The sequence below is a fragment of the Malus domestica genome, chromosome 15, assembly GCF_042453785.1.
Source record: "Malus domestica chromosome 15, GDT2T_hap1".
Lineage (NCBI taxonomy): Eukaryota > Viridiplantae > Streptophyta > Magnoliopsida > Rosales > Rosaceae > Malus > Malus domestica.
In genome coordinates this window covers 47,636,477-47,656,928 of record NC_091675.1, presented here as the reverse complement: position 1 = coordinate 47,656,928, position 20,452 = coordinate 47,636,477, and the positions used below count along the sequence as shown (strand labels likewise).

The 20,452-nt window shown below is 37.6% G+C and overlaps 2 protein-coding genes across 4 annotated transcripts; one reads left to right on the top strand and one right to left on the bottom strand.

The window, feature by feature from the left end:
• The first annotated feature begins 7,784 nt into the window (after positions 1–7,784).
• On the top strand, positions 7,785–11,181 carry LOC103401963 (zinc-finger homeodomain protein 2-like). Of its 2 annotated transcripts, none has more exons than XM_008340691.4 (2): positions 7,785–8,782; positions 10,874–11,181. In XM_008340691.4, the coding sequence occupies exons 1-2, from the start codon at positions 7,981–7,983 to the stop codon at positions 10,900–10,902; spliced, it is 831 nt and encodes a 276-aa protein (XP_008338913.1). In that variant the 5' UTR covers positions 7,785–7,980; the 3' UTR covers positions 10,903–11,181. The 2 variants fall into 2 exon arrangements, with proteins under 2 accessions (XP_008338913.1, XP_008338912.1); XM_008340690.4 differs by lacking the exon at positions 10,874–11,181 and adding an exon at positions 9,708–10,034 and having other exon boundaries at positions 7,795–8,782.
• A 3,123-nt stretch (positions 11,182–14,304) lies between these two features.
• Positions 14,305–19,025, bottom strand: LOC103401962 (GEM-like protein 1). 2 transcript variants are annotated; one of them, XM_008340689.4, is made up of 4 exons: positions 18,399–19,025; positions 18,139–18,240; positions 16,874–17,145; positions 14,305–14,795 (listed from the first exon to the last, which is right to left on the bottom strand). In XM_008340689.4, exons 1-4 carry the CDS (start codon positions 18,742–18,744, stop codon positions 14,598–14,600), a joined length of 918 nt encoding a protein of 305 aa, XP_008338911.1. In that variant the 5' UTR covers positions 18,745–19,025; the 3' UTR covers positions 14,305–14,597. The 2 variants fall into 2 exon arrangements, with proteins under 2 accessions (XP_008338911.1, XP_028949761.1); XM_029093928.2 differs by having other exon boundaries at positions 18,139–18,225; positions 18,399–18,887.
• Between the last annotated feature and the right edge of the window lie 1,427 nt (positions 19,026–20,452).

Sequence of the window (20,452 nt, the reverse complement as noted above, 5' to 3'; positions counted from 1 at the left end):
CTCTCTTACACTCACCATGATGACGAAAATTACAACGGCGGCACCACGGAGCGCCAGAACCACCAGCACCACCAGAATCCATCTGCCTCTGAAATCTGGGCCCACCAGAAAATCTACCACCACCTCTCCTCGGGCCAGTAATACTATATCCATCACTAGAAGAACTCGAACTCGCCCCACTCTTCTTAAAATTATGCGTCTTACGAGGTCTCGGAATAGAGATACCCTTACCTTTATCATCCTTCTTCTGACCATCATTCTTGTCCTCGTCATCCTCACTCTCACTGGGAAGATTATCAGAGTCCTCCATCCTAGCCAAAATCTCGAAAAACTCATGATAATCGGCGCAGGGAAGTGCACTGGCAAAAGTCCGCCACTTTTTCTTAGATCCCAACTTGAAACGTCGAAGCATCTCTCCCTAATTACCAGCTGTATCAGGGTCATAACGAGACAAATCAGTAAACTTTCTGTAGTACTCATGAGCTGTCATATTCTTCTGTTTCAATCGAGTAAATTCTTGTTTCTTGCGATCAATATACTCTGGGGGAACAAATCTTTTCTTAAAATTATCTTTAAATACTTCTCAATCAGATGCCATAGCTGGGGACATAAACTGCGTCTGATTCCTCCACCAACCTGCCGGCTCTCGACCCAAAAACCAGGTAGTGGTCTCAACCCACCTATCAGCCGGAAAGTTCCCCTGACTTTGCATCACCTGAAATGTCTTTTCAATATGATCTAGCCATTTCTCTGCCCCCTCGTGACCTTCATTACCCATAAAACGATCCAGTTTCAAATTGTACATGGTCTCCAGGGGTGTCATCTGAGGTGGGGGAGGAGGACGAATTACATTCTGAAAAGCCTGAGCCATTGCTTCCCCCAACTGAACGATATCCGGGAAATTAGGGTCAGGAGTACGGCGGGACTCCCTACGCTCTCTACGATGCGGCATAATTCTGACAGAAAACATCAAAAGATCATTAAAGCATTAACAATTATACAGGACTGCAACCTAGGCTCTGATACCAAACTGACACACCCCGACCCAGAGGATCAAGGCGTGCTGGCCGTCACGTGAGCGTGACGTAACCAAAAGTGCGACACGGAAGCAAGATATAACAGAATATGAAGGAATTCAAACCAATCTCTAGTAGAACCACCTACTAGAATAAAAGGATGAGTTATAAGGTAAACACAAAAATTCAGAGCATAGGTTTAAGTGCAGTCAAGTAGGACCAAAATAAAATACATCACCCGCAGGTGAGTCCTACATGCAGAACGTCTGTCAGAATGCCGAAAAAGACCACGAGAACCACCAACCGCTAACTAGAACCTAGAGGGGCGCAAAACAAAGATGAGTGGGTCAGTAAAATCAAAGATTTTCCAAAACATTTCGTTTAAAACATTTCTAACCCCTCACCGTAAAACCTGTATACTTTCCCAGAAAAATAGTATATAAACATATATATACACATATCATCAAAACTCAGCTCATATCCATCAACATAACATCTCAGAAATAATATGCCACGCCATGCCAAATATAATCAGAAATGCATCAATATCAATCAGGTGAAATAATAAATCAACCGGAGACCCTACAATGGTCCTGTACGGCTGATTCTAAAGCTCAACATCCCACTCAGTCGGAGTCACCACAGTGACCTATACGGCCCTGCCGGAGTCACCAACTGTGACCTGTACCGCACTACACTGCACATCACTCGGAACTACGTATAGTAGTCTGTACGATGAAAGGTGTATAAATACGCTCTAGTGCTTCTCTCATCAATCATCAGCGCGCATAACTAAGGTCACCCACTAGTCAGAATCACATCTAGTGATCTATACGACTAGCATGTCGGAACCCTCACATGGTCTGTACGACATCCACCTACTTGGATCCAAGACGAGCGTGCGGTGTGGTGAATAATAATATAAGCACTAACACCTAGGGTGCAGGTTATGAGCTTTCAATGCAATTCTCATAAAATAACTCATCTGAATAATATAAAAACTCACATGTGTGTCCACCGCGTCAATTAACATATATATGCATCAATTATCAAACTAAATATCTCAACATTTGCATGCATGGCAATTTAAATCATAATTTTCATATAAACGCATTTTCTGGGAAAAACAATTGTATATAGGTAATACGAAAACAAAACTGCCCACTCACTGATAAGTCGATGGGTCGTAACCCCCGTGACGTCCCTGGATGCGCTCGTCCTCGGGATAGGTGTCACCTATATGCGAAACAACTATAAGAACGTTAATTTAAACATATAACCAACAATTCGAAATAACTTCTCATACTATGCTCAATTTGGGTATATGAATATACCACATCGACCTACTTGACGTCACGGACGTCGAGAAATTTTTAGATTAATTTTTTGGTGTCACACGGGCCCCCACGCGCCAGGGAACGCACGGACACACGCGCCCCCCACGCGCGTCATCTTCCCCAACCAGTCGCCGGACTGGTTTTTCCGGTGGCCGGATTCCGGCGAGTTTTAAAACTTCTTGTTCTCCTTCGTTTCTCAACCGTTTTCTTCGTATTTTATATCAAAATGAAGCCCCAAACATGAAGTTTCACGCTATACTACTTTAAGGCTCTAAAAACTTCGAAACCTCACCGAAGAAATCCCACGAAAACCGGCCAACTTTGAACGTGGTGATCCCGACGTCCAAAACTTCCAAACGAACGTCCCCGAGCTTCCTTAGAACCTCCCTAAGCTCACTATAAGCTTGGATTGACCTAAAAATCAACCAACACCAAGTTCATGAACAGTGCCAAAATCGGTGCTTATGGTTTCGACGTGAAATCGAAAGATTTCTTACCTGAAATGGGTGTGGTTGAGTTCGTAGAGTCCTCACGAGCACGATGGTGTCTTCAAAATCCTCGATCTATGAAGTTTCAGGGGGTTTTGGTGTTGGTCCGTACGATCGGGGTGAGAGAGAGAGTGAGAGTCGTGAGGGAGGATGGAGAGAGACACGGGAAAGAGGGGGAGGAAAAGGGAAATGTCCCGAGGGTGTGTGTGTGGTCTCCAAACAAACCCAACATCAAACCCTAACCACACAAATTTACAAAACCATTAATTTTAATCCATCCCAACTTAAATATATTTTTTCCAAAACTTATATAAAGTTAATCCAAATAGCGTCACACACACACATACCTTAATACCCGCTAATGGTAAATCCGTCATTTCACGTCCTTAATAAGAAAATCTCGGGACGGGCTGTGACATTAATATTGGAACAGATTACCACAGGAAAAACGCTAGTAGTATGATTCAACCTCAACAACAGCTTTTGGCAAATCTATTTACCTTTGACTTCGGAGGAAACTAACAAAAACATGAGGGATGGAAACTAGGCCAAAGCTAGGAATACAGAAAATTAGCAAAGACAGCCCAAGGGTTGTTTTCAACTTTATAGTTTATACTTCATTACTATGCAAAAGGAAATGGGAAGGAGTTTTTTTTTAAGACTTTGGGAAAGTCTATTTTCTTTTTAATTTGGTGGGTCTATGTATGTGTTTCCTTCCATTCTATTGGTCCTATATGATTTATTTTTTAAATAATATTTGCGTTTTCTTTGGGGAATGCAAATATTCTTCTTTTGAGTAACGAATATTAACCGTATAAAATTTTATAATTCGGATAATTTAACTTCTTAACCTTCATTTGAAGATCATTTTTACAAAAAATCATTCGAATTGGAAAATCGTGTCATCATCCAAATGTATGGAACAAATCAACAGTGTGAGTACCAACTACTAAGTAACATATTCATGATGAATCATCCATTTATTTAATACATTTGGATGATAAACGATCTCTGCTTCAAATAATTTTTTTGTATGAATGATTTTAAATGAAGATTAAAAAATTGAGATGTCGAAATTATGATTTTTATATAGTGAAGAACGTTACTGTAAAAGATAAAATATGTGCAATCCCCATGTCGGAAACCCAAGTATTATTCAATTTTTTTTATATGAGAAATTTGCAGGGACCATGGCCAATGTTGGACAGCTAAACGTGTCTGGACAGTAATTGGGTCTCATCCTCTTCTCCACAGACCCTACAAATATATATTCTCCACTCTCATCCTTCTCCTAATCAAATTATGTTGGACCGCTAAAGCTCCTTTGCAGCACTGCCACGCAAAGTGTTTTGATTTGTTAGGGACCTTCAATTGCCATACACTCCTCCACCATGAGCAGACTCCATGGAAGAACTTTGGCTCACCTTAACTACGAACTGTTAATTGATTTGAAATTTGCAGGGGCCATGAACATGGAAAGCAAGAATTATTCAATTTAGCTCTCAAGCTCACTTTAATTACTTCAAAAAGAAATTATAGACCCCTAAACCCAGCCATGCATGCCGAAAAATTCTAAACTTGAGAGTACGGTACTGTAAATAAAGTCCGTGAGAAATCAAAGCTGGATCGAATAAGTTTTAAAAGTTGTTGGGAGAAGAAGACGTCACATGAATATAATGTCTGAAAATGGAGGGCACGTAGGCAGCTCCCAAAAATGCCGACAATTTAAATCTTCCCATGTAAAATCAGTGTCCTCAGCAAATCACACCAGCCTCTGTAGCCAATCTTTAAAGCAGTAAGCATTGTAGGAGCAACCCCACCTCTCCCTTGGTTCTTGATCCACATCCAGCCTAGCTGGATCAATTATTTGATTTGCCTCACCTTCCGTTATATTTCAATTCATTGATTAACTTTATATATATTGGAAAATTTAACTAAGCACATCATATACATAATTAATGTGGCTTTTTTCTTTAATGGTCAGTGCTCTATATGTTGTGGTTGGTCAAATTGCAATAGATATTGAGGGGCTAAACCATTATACTCAATTCGAACTAGGATCCAATTTGATCTTGATCGGATTCAACCTTTGTAGCGTGAAGATTGAATTAGTTCAGATTTAAGTGAGTAGCATAAAAACCCTAGTTGCTAACTAGCTAGAATCCAATTTGGTCTCTTCCCCTCCTTGTTTGTCCTATCTTGAAACCATTTTCAATTTTTCATCTTCCAGTTGTGGTCGCTCATTAGCTTTGGCTAAAAGAGTCTTTGTAGTTGTCTCTCTCCCAATATGTCAATGAGAGATTTAATTTGTAGCATTTACGGCTTACATACAAGTCAAACTCGAATCTTTGAGCAGCTATTGTTGTTCAGAGTTATAAGGTGGTCGTTTCCATTTTTCTTTTCAGTTTGTGTGCATTTAAAAAAAAATATTATTAAGGGAAGGGGGAGGGTTTGAAATTATTACAATAATTTGGAGGCGGAGGGTAGTTTCAAACCTAGGACATATGTGTTCATGGAAAGAACTATGAGGAGGAAGCTACATTTATTGGTGGTGACTCATAGAAGTGCTTCTTAATTTGTTGACAATTGCAAGACCAATAGTGGGTGGTGCAGTGTTTTCCTCGTGATGCCTTTACGATGGTTCTACAACTTTCAAGGTTTAGCACTCGTGAGTATTATTTTTCTTGTTGATTAGATGTGGATCTTTCAAGATTGAGAAATTGTATTGTATTTCTAATGAGTTTGTTGTAATTGAGAAATTGTGGTGTTTCTTTTAGCATGTGCAAGCTTGGTATTACATTGACATGTCCTATGTACGTTTATAATCATTTCTTAATCAACCTCAACTAGTTCATTAGTGATTACTTTAGTTCGGTTAAGATTGTTTCCGTCATTTTTTTAGTGCATTATGAGTAAAGCTGATCAAATTCACTGATATTTAAGCTTAGCGTACTCATGTGATGTCATGCACTGGATTTGTTTTTATTTTCTTATTTAAGAAAAAGTAGTTTCTTTTGGTGCTTTCTCAATTTTGAAAAAATAATTGTATATATGTATGTAACGGCAACATGACTTGATATATACGACGTGGTTTTATACGTCCACACATACTATAACACGCATAGTGGACCACACCTTCGTTCTAGTCAATCTTTTATGTTTTGTTAATTGATTTATCTCTCTTCTTTTGTTAGGTAATTTATATTTTTTTTCTTATCTAGTTGTAATTTGAAAATAACGAATAAATTTATTTATTGGTGAGAAGGTAATAACCAAACAGTTACTGAGACTATATTAGAAGAATGTGCAAAGTCTCACTAACTTGTTGTTGCTATTTAATACCACAGTCAAGTAGTATTCCTCCACTTGAGTGAGAGGTCTAAAGTTCGATTTTCACTAAAGGTAAATTTGAACCACATTATTGCTAGTTCATTGTGAAGCTTAGCCCTCTCTCCTAACTTAGTGTAGACAATATCCTTTGTTCTGAAAAAAATAAAATAAAATAAACAGCTAACCTTAATTTTTTTTTCCTTACACTTGTAAACTCAATGCCTTCCAACAAAGTGGAGAGAACTGTCCTTAGGGTTGAATTTGCATTGAATCCCTTCAAATATCTTATCCCTGTTTCCAAACATGAACCTTGCAACATTTGCTACCTCACTCTCTGGTCTCTGCCATGAGAGAATACTGGTTAATAAGTGGGTATTCCCCACTCTCTGCCATTTCCTTTTTCTACTTTCATGCTAATAGTGAGAAAGTGAATCCTAATCCCACTTTTACCACAAAGATAAAAAAGAACAAAACAAAAGACTGTTTCCACATAAAAGGAAAACGCAAAAACCCAAAACAACCAATCAAACTCCATGCTCTTACCAATACAATTACCCAAGGAATAAATGACAAGAAAAAAAAGCAGAGGCTACCAAACAAATCCCAAAGAAAATAACCTGGGAAAGGTTTAAAGAGTTAAGGCCTTCCATAGTAACTGTAAAACTGAATGTGATGTCAATAATATAAAAATCACAATCATACAATAGATCAAAATATACGAGTGGGTGATTCTTATTTTTGGTTCAATATATCAAACACATGAATAGTGTGATTTATTTGTAATAAATGACACATATTTGAGAAATAAAAAGAGAACAACCAATCATAAATTAAAGAAAAAGAAAAAAAATGGTCCCACGATTATTATATAGAACTCATATATACCAAACTCGCATCACTCTAACAATAATGTTATAGAAATTAAACTTAGACTGTCTGATTCTTATATATAAGAATCAAATCACTTAAACTATTGTGGAACGCCTAACCACTAGTTACGATAAAATGAAAGCAACTTAAAGTAAATGTAAGACAAACTTGAGTTTTGTCAAGTTGATTAAAACAGTGTGCTTCATTTTCTCCACTTACTTTTAAACTATCTTTTACGTAACTTAAATAAATTAAATATAATTATTATATCATTTTATAAAAAACAAAAAGAAAAAGAAAGTAAAGTAAATGAAAGGGAAATGTTTGGAGTAAGACTGGGGAATTGATGGCCACACTCTCCACCCTCCTCTTATCTTCTCCTCTCTAAAAAGGAGGTGGATTGTCTGCCCTTCCATTTTCATACTCTCCTCATGCCTTTATGTTTGTGTGGTCACAGTTAAGTCACGTCAACATTTTAAATTCTTATTACTTTTTGTTTTATTATTTCTATAAAAAAAATTAATATGAAATATTGACGTGGCTTAACCGTGACCATACATCACAAGAGGGCATGGAAAGAGTATGAAAATAGGAGGGCAGACAATCCACCTCCCTCTAAAAAAGTACCCATTTTACAAGATAACAAAAAAAATATAAAAAAAATTAACAGTTGTTTGAAATTAAAAAAAAAAAAAACTAAATAATTATTTACTATTATGTCATACATAACACTTGGATGTAATACAAACCAACATTTAGCAGTGGTCATGTACTTTTGTCTGTCTCCGGTTGAGGAAGCTTTTTTGTTGTTGGTGTTGATCGTCATCTTTATCAGTTCATTGGGTTCACCAGCAACCATGTAGATCTTCACTTCTCCTTAAGAATTCAGAGAGAGTGAGAGAGAGTGAGAGAGAGAGAGAGAGGACATAGAGAGAGAGAATGGAATTTGACGAGCACGAAGAGCAAGACGAGGAGATGGAGTTGCAGGCGGCGCCACCAGGTTACGCCTCTGTTGCGGCTAGTTCCAGGCCCAAATTGGGGCCCACCGGCGAGGGGGCTGCCTCCATCGTTCGAAAAAGGGGAACCGCCGCAACACCCAACTCCACCACGACCACCACTGCCGTATCCACCATGGTCAGGTACAGAGAGTGCCTCAAGAACCACGCCATCGGCATCGGCGGCCACGCCCTCGACGGCTGCGGGGAGTTTCTCGCTGCGGGAGACGAGGGCACCCTCGATGCCTTAAAATGCGCCGCCTGCAATTGCCACCGCAACTTCCACCGCAAGGAGCCCGAGGCCGAGTTAATTCATCACCAACAGGGTGCCGGTGGGTCCCACCACCTTCACCACCACCACCATCCGCACCAATTCTCCTCGGGCTACTATCGCCCACCGCCGCCACCTTCTGGCTATCTGATCACCTCGCCGCATGCAAGGCCGACACTGGCCTTGCCTGCTGCATCAGGCGGCGGCGGAGGGTCTCATAGTAGGGAAGAGGAAGAGGACGTGTCGAATCCGAGTTCGAGCGGCGGTGGAGGCGGAGGAGGATTCGGGATGAGCAAGAAGAGACACCGGACAAAGTTCACGCAGGAGCAGAAGGAGAAGATGCTGGAGTTCGCGGAGAAAGTTGGGTGGAGAATTCAGAAACATGAAGAAGCAGCGATTGAGGAGTTTTGCGAAGAGACCGGAGTGAAGCGCCATGTGTTCAAGGTTTGGATGCACAACAACAAGCACACTCTTGGTAAGAAATTAGTGCCCTAATTAATCAAATTTTATTCCATTTAATGCCTACTTAGCTTAGCTAGGTAGCTAGCTCAGAGAGAAGAGAGGTCTTGCAGTGTACTAATTACCCAGTTAATTAATTAAATTATGATCGTGTTATGATTAATCTTTAGCTTTAGTACCCTTAATTCATGATCATGCAAGTAGAGTGATGATTTTCTTTACTTTAGTGCTGATTATCAATGATGATTTAATTAACAGGCTAAGCTTTTTCTTTTTGTTTTTGTTTTTTGTCTGTTTTTTGAAATAATTAGCATGGTAAGCTTGGTTAGCTAGGGTTTCATCACTTGGTTCTAACTAAACTTCCTTTCGTCTAACTAATTAATTAGTGTTATTAGTATCTGGATTTGGTGCTAATTAGCTAATATATATACTGATTAAGACCAACATTAACTTGTTCTGACATGTTTTACGCAGTGCACATGTTCTTACTGAGATATAACATTTGCCCTAAAAATCCAAAACGAAATGCCGTTTAGGGCAGTTTTCAATTTCGAGTAAAACAATAGAAAAAAGAAGAGGAGAAAACCAACATAAGAGGGAAAGCTTACATAACTTAAGCTAAACTGGGTTGTGATTAATTAATGAACTCTCATTAATCATATGATTAAAGACCAGAGAATTCCTAAAACTGCAGTCTAAACGTGTAATACTAATAAGCATGCAAAGCAAAGCAAAGCTGAAAGCTGCTCTCTATTTTTGTTTTGTTTATTAAATTTAATTTATTATTCTGGATTACTTCTGCGGTTTGGGTTTCTGGAAGTTCATCCACATTTGTCATCTTATCCTTATTTTCTTCCATGATCACCGCCTTATCTTAGCTTGACCCTCTCTCTCTCTCTCTCTCTCTCTCTCTCTCTCTCATATCACTTTCTCTCTCTTAGTAATTTTGGCTCAACCTTCATACTGCATTAATCTCTGGACGCTTCCAGCTGAAAACTGAAAGAAGCTGATAAAATTTCACCGATTTCTGAGCTTACCGGACACATGTGATCTCATGCATTGGATTTGTTTTATTATCTCTATTTTCATTTTTGACAAAAGAAAAAGGAATTTCTTTTGTTGCTTTTGTAATTTCGAAAATTAATTAAATGCATGTAACGGCAACATGACATAGTACAGTGCGACGTGGTGTTATAAGTCTACATTACTAGAACATGTTTAGTTGACCACCTTTTTGTTCTAGCGATCTTTTACACTTGTTAGTTTGTTTAGCTTATCTTTTACGCGTAGTGTTATAACTTTCTTCTTTTTTTCCTAATCGTAAATGATCGATATATTTATTTATTGGTCAGAAGATACATTGCATTCTTATGTAGGTCAGTATAAATTAGCGCGGAATATTGCTAATACTAAAAAAATTGTATTCATGTTTCTCTCGTCTCGATTAATTATCAAAATTCTCTTTAGCTAGTAACTTAGACAAAAGTTTTTTTTTACAAGTCTGTGGACTACGCCCGAACAAGTATAGTCAATTAAATATTAAAAAAAACCAACTAATTATTGATCTAGTGATTATTTTCTTCCATAGTTAGAAGAAGTATGTAGTTTAAATACCCCACTCACATTGATAAAAAAAAATGTGAAGGAAATGAGCCATAAATTATTTTGGGTTTTACTTTAAGAGGGCAAAAGTTCTTTACCAATTAAAAGAGTAAAGAGTTGATCGTGGAAAGCCTTAATTTTAGCAGCTACCGAATTGGAATATATGAATATTTTATGTTTTCTCTGATTAATTTTAGCAGTTCAATCTCAAGTTCCTAATTGATATGTTCACGCTGACCAAGAATCTGGTCGACGAAATTAAGTTGCATGAACAACTGAACGAGTACGCTGTCTACAATATAAGTTTCCAAGACCTAATTAGTTTCTTGACAGTTAATTAACACGACAAAAATTAATCTTTTAAAAATTTTATGAACCAAAAATTTTTTAATTCCAATTCTTATTTTATAGAAATCACAGAAACAATTACGTTCTATAATACTCTAAATTTTAGTTAATCTAGCGCTTGATGATCTTCTTAAATAATTGGTCTATTTCTTGACAGTTTTCACTGCAAGCTCTCTTCCAGTTTGAAGTACTTAACCAAAGAGAGTACTGTATGTATAAATGTAGAGCACCACCATCCTCAAGAGCCAGCATAATCATTAGGTCAGATTCACAATATATCATTATGTTGAACGATATCGTGGAATAATTACACACTTCCAATATCTGCATATATGTACCTTTAAATAAGATATACATCGTTAGTAGACAAACAAGTATTGAATTTTCTTTATAGGCGGATTTGTCATTGATATTGTTGATCCTACGAACTTAAAATTGTCAATATGTGGTGGATATGGTTGTCGATATTGTGTCTGCAAGTAAAGTTAACTACAACGTAGAAGAATCATTTATACAGGAGAAGGCACACATATATACATGATATATTGAAATATCTTTGAAGTTGTATCTAAGAAATAAATGATTTGGACCAGAAAATCACATTCTCGACAAACCCTAACAATATATATCCTATATATTTCCAACATATCAAACATGCAAGCATGTCGTATTGATGTATAAAAATACAATGGTGAAAATATATGTTGATTAAAGAAATAAATAGTTACGTAAGTGGTGGAGAGGAGGGTTGAAGGTGTTGGAAAAATTGTGTGAGCTCGTGTTACTTGCTGCTGCTGCTTTATTCTAAACAGGTGGGCTCTCCATCTGTTTGCCTCTCTATCCAAGGATCTGATCACAAAATACAAATGGGACTGACATTACAGCTAATATATATTTGTTTATATCGGTTTTATATATAAACGAGAAACATCATTGTATGTATTTTGTTTGTGGTAAAAGAAGAAAAGTGTTCCAGTAACTAAAGTGCGCATCCACGAACGAGTGATTATGATTCCTGATTGTTGATATATGTAGGCTCGATTGGGAGACTTTGCATGCATTTACTGTTAAAAATGAGTTTAAACAATTCCTTTTTTTATCGTAAGAAATGGACATATTTTCAATAAAGTAACTTCTTAATATATGTAAAAATGTCATACTTAAGTCTCGTTTGGTATTACTTTTATAACCATCGTTTGTCACTGCAAGCATCGCCACAACCCCTATTATCACTCTCACCATTATTACTACCATCACCACCACCATCGTAGCCACCACCCCTACCAATATGTCCATTGTTATCATATACATAGTTATAGCATTTTTTATATTAAATTTTATCAAATACTTTTACACTGCTATTCATACCCGCATCGTTTTTAAAATACAGTTTATCAAACAGTTGACTGGTATATTTTATAGTTGATTATTCTAAAAGCATAATAAAAATAGTTTTTATTTAAGTGATCAATGAAATATATCGTATATACACATAATCTAAATTGAATCACACCTATAGTATATACACATTTCTTCCCAAAAGATACAAACCGGATTTAGAACATCGAGCGTAAAGACAAATACTCATAGCCACTTAAATATCAAGCTTGGTGTTTTCATATGCATTTCAAAGGGCCTCAATCGTGATTTGATTGTTAAGCGATCAATGATCATACGCACACATACTACTCCTAATTATCTTTTTTCTCAGAAGAAAAGAAAGACATATAAAGCCGGAGATAGAGAGAAGTGGAGTAAGTTGTTGGGGAAGGGAAAGTGGAAGTAGAGTGGCCCATGTTTGCTTGCATTGCATTTGGTTTTGATTAAATTGAGGGCAAAACAAAAGAAAGAAAGTAACTTGTGTTTCAAGTGACTTCAAATTTGAAAGACTAAAAAAAGAGAGTGTCCATTTGTCCAATCACTTATTATTTCCTCATTTGGACTGACAACTTATCATGCCTCCATAATCCGTGACTGTCGGTGCATAGAAGAGAACAGTGACCCACCCCCACTCACGCACTCACTCACTCACTCTCGCCTTTTTCTTTTCATTTTTCTAAATAATGTCAACTCAAGGCTTAATTTTTCCTGCTGCCTTGGACGTGTTTGCTCCTTTCATAACCACACAATTCCACGATGCCTCAGTCTTCAGAGAATCAGAGCAGTTTATGCAGTTGTGGAAATGCATTATCTCACGGGCAATGATTTCAGCACGCCATTTTTTACACTACGCATATTCCCTGTTAATTTTAATGGTTAATTTTATTTTAGTTGCTCAATTTAACGGCTATAAAATTAGAAGAATGTCTATGAAGTGAAATTATTTCCTTCTGATTATCTTATCCCCTATTAGTATTACTGGTCTATGTACTTGTAATGTCAGGTTCATAATGTGGTGGTGAAGCATAGCTATCTTCAGCCAAAAATGAGAAATTAAAAAAAAAAAAATAAAGTTTGTTTGGTGGTGTTTTTGAAATGTTTAAAAGGAGCGTTTGACAAAAACACTTTAAAAGTTTCTCGATTATAAACATGACACCGTGGCGATCCCTACCAATAATATAACACTGTGTAAAACGAAACTTACACTTAGAGAATACCTTTGACACAAGACGTTATTGCAAGTGTAATGACACCGTGGCAATCCATGCCAATTATATAACACCATGTAAAAAGAAAAATAATATTATATTGTTGACACAAAACGTTACACAATAGTGTACTCGCACAATGAAAGTTCTCTGATTAGGACAAGGATTGTCTGCCCTCCACTTCCGGTGCCCTCCCCGTGCCCTCCTGTTTTGTGTGGTCACGGTTAAGTCACGTCAACATTTTATATTATTTTTTTTATAGATATAATAAGACAAAAATGAATAGTAATATAAAATATTAACGTGGCTTAACCGTGATCACACAAACAGGAGGGCACAGTAAGGGCACCAGAAGTGGAGGGCAAACAATCCTTGTCTCTCTGATTAACCAAATGGTGGACCCTACTAGGTACATTGGTCAATCTTCAAGAAAAAATTCTGGCCAAGCTATGGGCTAAAGCTTGACCCCAAGTCTAAGTGTATGCCTTGCAGGTGCAGGTGTAGGCCTGGGTCAATACATGATGTAGTTTCGAAAAAATGGACCTCAAGGACCACAGTCCAGACTAGGTCTTAGAGCAAGTCCACCCATCATTTTTTGCCATGGCTGGTAGATGGAGCCTTGGCAGCTACCGGGTCGATTCTAGCCGCAAATCCAAATCCAAATCCATGACAGTTACTATTCACAATGGATGAAGAGTAACTACTATAGTAACATAATCATAACAACCTATTCTAAATTAATCGTCCATTAAATAATTAGTAAATAGTAACCGTCATGCTAATCACAATTGGTAAGGAGCGGTAGCGGAAAGCCATTACAATTTACTATTTAAGTGAATAATAACTGCCACAAGTCCACTCTTACATCTAAAGCCACCAAATGGTGGAAATGCCAAGCTATAGTCATCTTCCTCACTTAGTAGTTCTATAGAAAACAAAATTGCTTACATTCAGAATATGCAAGTTTTCATTCATTCACACTGAATTCTCAACAAAATAATAGTCTGAAAATATCATGTAGATAATCACAAATGTCATTTACAACAAATAGACTCGACTTAAACCTCCAACGTCCCAAATTCCGTCAATCGCTATAATGGAAAAGTAAAGCTGCAATCTGTGGGTTCCGACAAGAAACATAGCACAGCAATTCCACCAACAGGAACAAAAATACATACAACATTCACATTATAGCTCATGGAAACCATATTCCGGAGATAATACATCTACATAGATGTTTTTCCAACATTATGCCTCTTCGGTGACATGGCAAATAATTGGGGCTTACACTCGTTATGCGCTCTGGGGCTGACTCTGAGGGTGCGGCTGCACTACTTCTTGAAGATGTTTCACAGCACTATCGTAGTGCACAAAGCTCATGAACCAAAACTCATGGTTGTCAACAGAGACGACCTGGATGTACTTTTCAGCTGCTTTCACTTTGCTCGTTGATGGATTGACTGCCTTCAGCTGATGTAACGGAATAATCACCTACATATGACATGGAATCATACCAGCTTATGTTCTAGCTAACAAAAAAAACATTTTAAAATGATGAAAACATATAAAGCTTTGATTTCACTTCTTGTAACCCTTAAATTAGAAAGCATGGCATTTTCCGTACGGTTTGGCTTTATAATGATACGTAGATGACAGAAATGTAGTGGACATGCTGAAAAATGTGTCAAAGAAATAGCTGGCTTGTTAAAAGCATATTTGGAAAAAGATTTGTGTTTAGAAAAACAGATCCTCTCTCTTACAAGGATTGTCAAAGTGCACCATCTACAATTAACAATGACAATAACTAGATTTTGATAGTTAGCCAAAACAAGCACGGGTTCAGCAGCAATTAGACAACTAAAGGGAAGAAATCAAAATATAGGATCGTTCCCAAATCCCAGTAAATGATTTTCAAGATGTTCTATTCACCCATTAACTTGCTTGGCCAATACTTTCAAATTTCAATTAATATAAATCCTTTCATCCTCTGTTCAACCTAAAAGAAAATTCAATCACTAAACACTTTAAACCTTTCCACCTACTAATATCACTCAAGTTTAACCTAAAAAGGAAGAATCCTTTTAGATGTATTCCTATTGCTTTTCATTATTACATCATTCTCGAGCAGCAGCCTTCCCACCTCAAAAAAATTCTACACTCAAGTCTCAACATATAAGTTATGACTAGGTATCTCACGACTAATGTTAGAGTTCCTATAATATCTAGTTAAAAAATTTGTAGCCCTTGCCGAGATTGACCCATTAAAGTCCAGCACCACACCAAAACCATCAAACAATAGCTACACCTACACATTTCAAAAGAAACATTCAATTCCAACCCACTAATAATATCCAAAAGAATGGATGCAATCAGGCCTTTAACGACCACAAAGCAATATAAGGAAGTGATAGAATACAACCTGACAATATGTATTGTGATAGCAATACTAAGCAAAATCTAGCAAAGATTAGAGTCGGAACAGAAAACGACGACAAATTAACGTAAAGTGACATCATACAAATAGCATGTTTCTTTTAATAACTGTTCATACAAAGCAACACAAGGTTGAGTTACCTAACCCAGCATTTAGATTGTCATGGTCAAAGGTTGTGTTAGATCCTTATTACTGCATGAAACATGATTTCCTTTTCAGGTAAAACCAACAACTGAATTGTATCTCAACCTATAGGTTGGGGGTAAAATATTAACTACAGGATATATTGCTCACAAGGTCATAGTTACACAAGCACTAAGCTAAAATATGGTTGGGGGAATGGCCTGGCTATGTTAATTAGTGTATGTGACACTACCTACCTGTGTGTAACACGTGGTCGACACTACTTGAAATGTAATGACACCTCTTGGAACTTATTATAAACAGAAGAAATACCGAGTCACTCAACTTGAAATCATTACTAGCTCCTAACTGGAATACATAATTGGAGGCAATTACTACTACAACATAACAAGAAACCTATAGATTACATGTACCTGTCCCTGAGGTTAGGTGGAATTACAGAAACCTCCTTCTTAATTTGAAATTAAATTAATCTCCCTTGGGGATTTATGAAAAAAGCTGATCACTTGTATGTTTATCATCACCTCTATATCTTTCAGATTAAACTCAACAGGGAAGTGAAATCTCTATTTTCAATTATAAACTACCTCAGCGGTAAAATTTATTTTAGACCTACCAAAACACGAGATTAGTATAACTTCTCCAACAGAGCGGAAGTTTCTTTAATATCACTAACCTCAAGAAGTTAGGTAACTTCCTCTATATTACAAAGGAATTGTTATTGGCACTTCAAATTTCTCATTTTGCACTCCAAACTTTCCATATTTAGAAAGAAGTATACACTTGTTAGGAGTACAAAATGAGAATTTTGACGTGCCAATAATAGTCCCCTATTATAAATAACAAGTAATGTATTATGCAAGGGAAAAATCTGAGAGGAATTCAAACTGCACCATCACCATTGGGAAGCATAAATGGCTCCTAAGTCGTAACTCCAAAAAGGTGACAATTGGTGCAATAGCAATGAGCAAACAAAAGTAATTCACTATACCTTATAATAGCTCCATTCAGTCCGGTCACCTACTTTGTATGAAAGAGGATCGTCACTGCAAAATGCAAGCTTCGCTGATGACAAAAATAGAGTTCCCATTACTGGACCAGCAGATGTAGATAAGTAGCAAGCAAATGTCTTTTGAAGTTGCTCCTCTGGGACAGTCTCAAAATTTTGTCGAAAGATCTTCTCATAACCACCTTCTGCCAGTACTTTAGTGCTCTGAGCAATTCTTGTCACAGCAGCATCAGCAAAACTCGGTCCTGTCTTCACTAGTTCAGGGAAACAGCACTACATCCATTATTTCTCACTAAAAAAAACAGTAGAAAAACTACTACAAAACCCATAAATCATCAGAGATTCATCGTTCCTACCACTGTTCTAAAAATCTCTGCCTAGCAACTGCCCCGATTAATCCGTAGGCGTTTGAAAATTAAGAAAATGTGCCTAGACATACTTAGGCACCCACCTAGCACGTCTAGGCACCCACTTATGTTGCAAATCTCACTTAAACAGAAAATAGATGACTTTAATTTTGCATTTTTTTTTTTAATAAATTGTAAGAGACTTGTGGAATACTTTGATGAGCATTCATTATATTTTGGTTTCCATGTTTTCAATATGTTCTAATGCTTTCTCATCTATATGTCATTCTATTTTTCAATTTTTGTATCCCAATACAATTATGTATTTTTTAAGTATAAATAAAGCACTTATTTATACGATATATAATAAGTTTACTTAAATTTGCCTAGTCTGCCTAGGCCTTGCCTAGCCCCTAGGCCCCATTCCGCCGCCCGACTAGCGTTTAGCTTCTTTTAGAACCTTGGGTCCTACTATAACCGCTGCAATTAGAACTAAATGTCCAATTAAGAAGAGTCACAAAAATGAAGACTCATGATGATGATGTAGCAATCACGAAGTCAGTGAAAACGTAATCTAGAGGCAAATTCCTAACTCTAACATCCACTCAACTTAAAACACCATTCCTGATTCCCTACTCCCAACACGCAATATTGACACCATTCCCTCTTCTATGCACAAACCAGACTGCTACACTTAGAATTTTATGCAATTGCTTAATCGTTTCATAAAAACACAAAGACCGCAATTTAACAGCCTAGAAATAACCTCCGGTCGTGGCAATCAATCACATTGGCTAATACAGATTTTAGTGCATGCACAAAACAATTATCATTGCAAATTCATATTAAAAACACAACACTCAAAATAACCAGTTAATTAAACAGGAGTTGAATACTTACAGTGTTGCCACATGTTGCCAGCAAGATCCTCAGCCTTCTTGGTGGCCTCCGCAGCCTTCTTTCCCCATTTTCCAAGCGCATCTTTCACTGAATCCATCGACTCTAATAACCACAACAAACGATACAATACAATACAATACGACACAAACCAATCGTCATATTCCAACCGCCATAGTAACACTCACAAATTCATCATTTCCTCAAGAAAAAACCCTAACATATCAAAGAATCGAACACACAAGTGTTGGTTGGTTACTCACTCTTGACGGAGGAGGGGGGAGGCGGCGCAGGAGTGGCAACGTAGGGATTGGATTCCGCCGGCATGGAGGTGGCGGCGTCGCCGGGGATGGGACCGCGAGCCTCGGCTTGAACCACCGGATCGGACACCGGTGGAGACACAGGCGGCGGCACAGGTGGCTGCACCGGCGGACCCTCCGATTTCGGCGGTTCAGAGGCGATGGAGACGGAGGTCCAAGTTTCGGAGTGGGGAGGCGGAGCGACGTCATTGAGGTCAAGCTTAGGGTATGGAGCGTAGTCTTGGGAGTGAGATGGTGGTGGTGGGTGATCAGGTGCTGGTGGTGCAGCTGCCGCCTTGTGGTCGCTCATATTGTAGTGATTGGGAAAATGGAATCTTTGTCTTGTTTGGGAATTCAAACGGCTTGTTCGTCTGCGAGAAGACAACCGGTGCGACCAGATTCAGCTTCTGAGGGGAGGAGCGTTTTATTTGGGATCTTGGATTTGGACATGGACAGTGTCTGTCATAAGACGGAATTTTGACAGTCCATTTGTGTAGTCAAATAGTCAATGGATCTTGGGCTTTATATCTCAAGGCCCAAATGATCTTCCATGCATATGGTTTCTCTTGAGCTATCAAGTTTTTTTGTTTTGTTTATGGAGATGGACAAATGCAGGCCAAATCTAGACAGCAATGGAAGCATTTCTTCCTGATATCCGGAAGTGGACGTACAGCATGGATAGACCTATCTCTTTCCTCCTCACCGTCACAGGCTCATACACATGCATAGCTTAGCTTCTGTCATTTTCGTAGACATGCACACCTAAAAGCCTACTCATCCAAAAGCTGATCGTCCGATTAGCATGACTTTTAACTCCATGTAAATCCAAGTAATCACAGATCGGTAAAAGTTAAAACCATAAGAGAAAAAGCTAGCTTCTACTTTTTACAATGCTTCCCAGCCAACGTTTGCAGATGAGCAGTAGAAAAATTAGCTGTCTTATTACAACCTCAATTTTCAAAAAATAAAATATAAAATCGCTGCTTCAATAATTCTCATAGATTAGGGTTTCGTTTATTGGTTTTGTGACTTTCGTCCAGTGCAATAATCAGTATTCAGTAGCAGCGGCGACTGTAATTTTCCTAGAACTGTATAGTATACAGTAAAAATACTCGCGTGCGAGTAATCTCTTTGAAATAGCAAGTAGTTAATTGTCTTAGTGATCGAGAGTTCGTGTTTAATCTCACTGCACCCAGATTAATTGGAAGCCCCCCTTCTTTTGGTGTAGGATTCTCTCCCCTCCTATTACCATCATCTTCCATTCCTTCCTCTCACACTATTCTTTTTGTCTTATTATTTATATAAAAAATTCAAAACAAGATGTAGACGTGGCGTAATCGCAAAAACTTCTAGTAGATAAAACAAGATGTAGACAAGCTTCGTAGACTTTTACATCGGTGCATGGTTTCAACCAAGTTACAGTTTATGTATCAAGTTATATTGCCTACATATACGTAATTAGAAGTTTGTCTATAATTACTTAAATACATAACCTCGATGGAACGTTTACATATCTAGAATCGGAATGAGAATGATTGGAAATGAAACCGAAATTTAAGGCGTTCCTATTAGTGTTTGATTTCTGGATTGAGTTTCTTCAATGGAAAAAATGAATACAGTAATGTACAGAGAGGAAGAGATTAGAGAGCCATGGAAGCTTCAAGGTTCATAGGATTCCTATCCCTCCAAGCAAGGAACTCGGAAAGCATATATTACCATTAGAGGAGTGAGTAACACACTCATTCTCTCACATCATTACAACTCAATCACAACCGTCCATTCTTAAGTCATCATGTAAGATGCTTACACCTGTCATGAGCTATGACTCGTTACAATCTAATCTAAATATCATATGGAATATAATCCAAAGACTCACATTACATCTTACAACTTGCATGTAATAAAACCAACATAGCAAATACATTTATACACCAATAGTTCCATTTAAATGAGTATGAAGTTAATTCCCGTTAATATGTATATGAACTTTCAAGAATCAAAATCGAAATCAGTATTAC

Excerpts from the sequence above, each read along its gene's own strand:
- LOC103401963 (XM_008340690.4), top strand. The coding sequence starts at position 7,981 with ATGGAATTTGACGAGCACGAAGAGCAAGACGAGGAGATGGAGTTGCAG. Across the intron at positions 8,783-9,707 it reads CAACAACAAGCACACTCTTG|TAATTTTGGCTCAACCTTCA; the intron begins GTAAGAAATTAG and ends TCTCTCTCTTAG.
- LOC103401962 (XM_008340689.4), bottom strand. The coding sequence starts at position 18,744 with ATGAGCGACCACAAGGCGGCAGCTGCACCACCAGCACCTGATCACCCA. Across the intron at positions 17,146-18,138 it reads TGGCAACATGTGGCAACACT|TGAAGACAGGACCGAGTTTT; the intron begins GTAAGTATTCAA and ends TCCCTGAACTAG. Across the intron at positions 14,796-16,873 it reads CTGAATGGAGCTATTATAAG|GTGATTATTCCGTTACATCA; the intron begins GTATAGTGAATT and ends TGTCATATGTAG.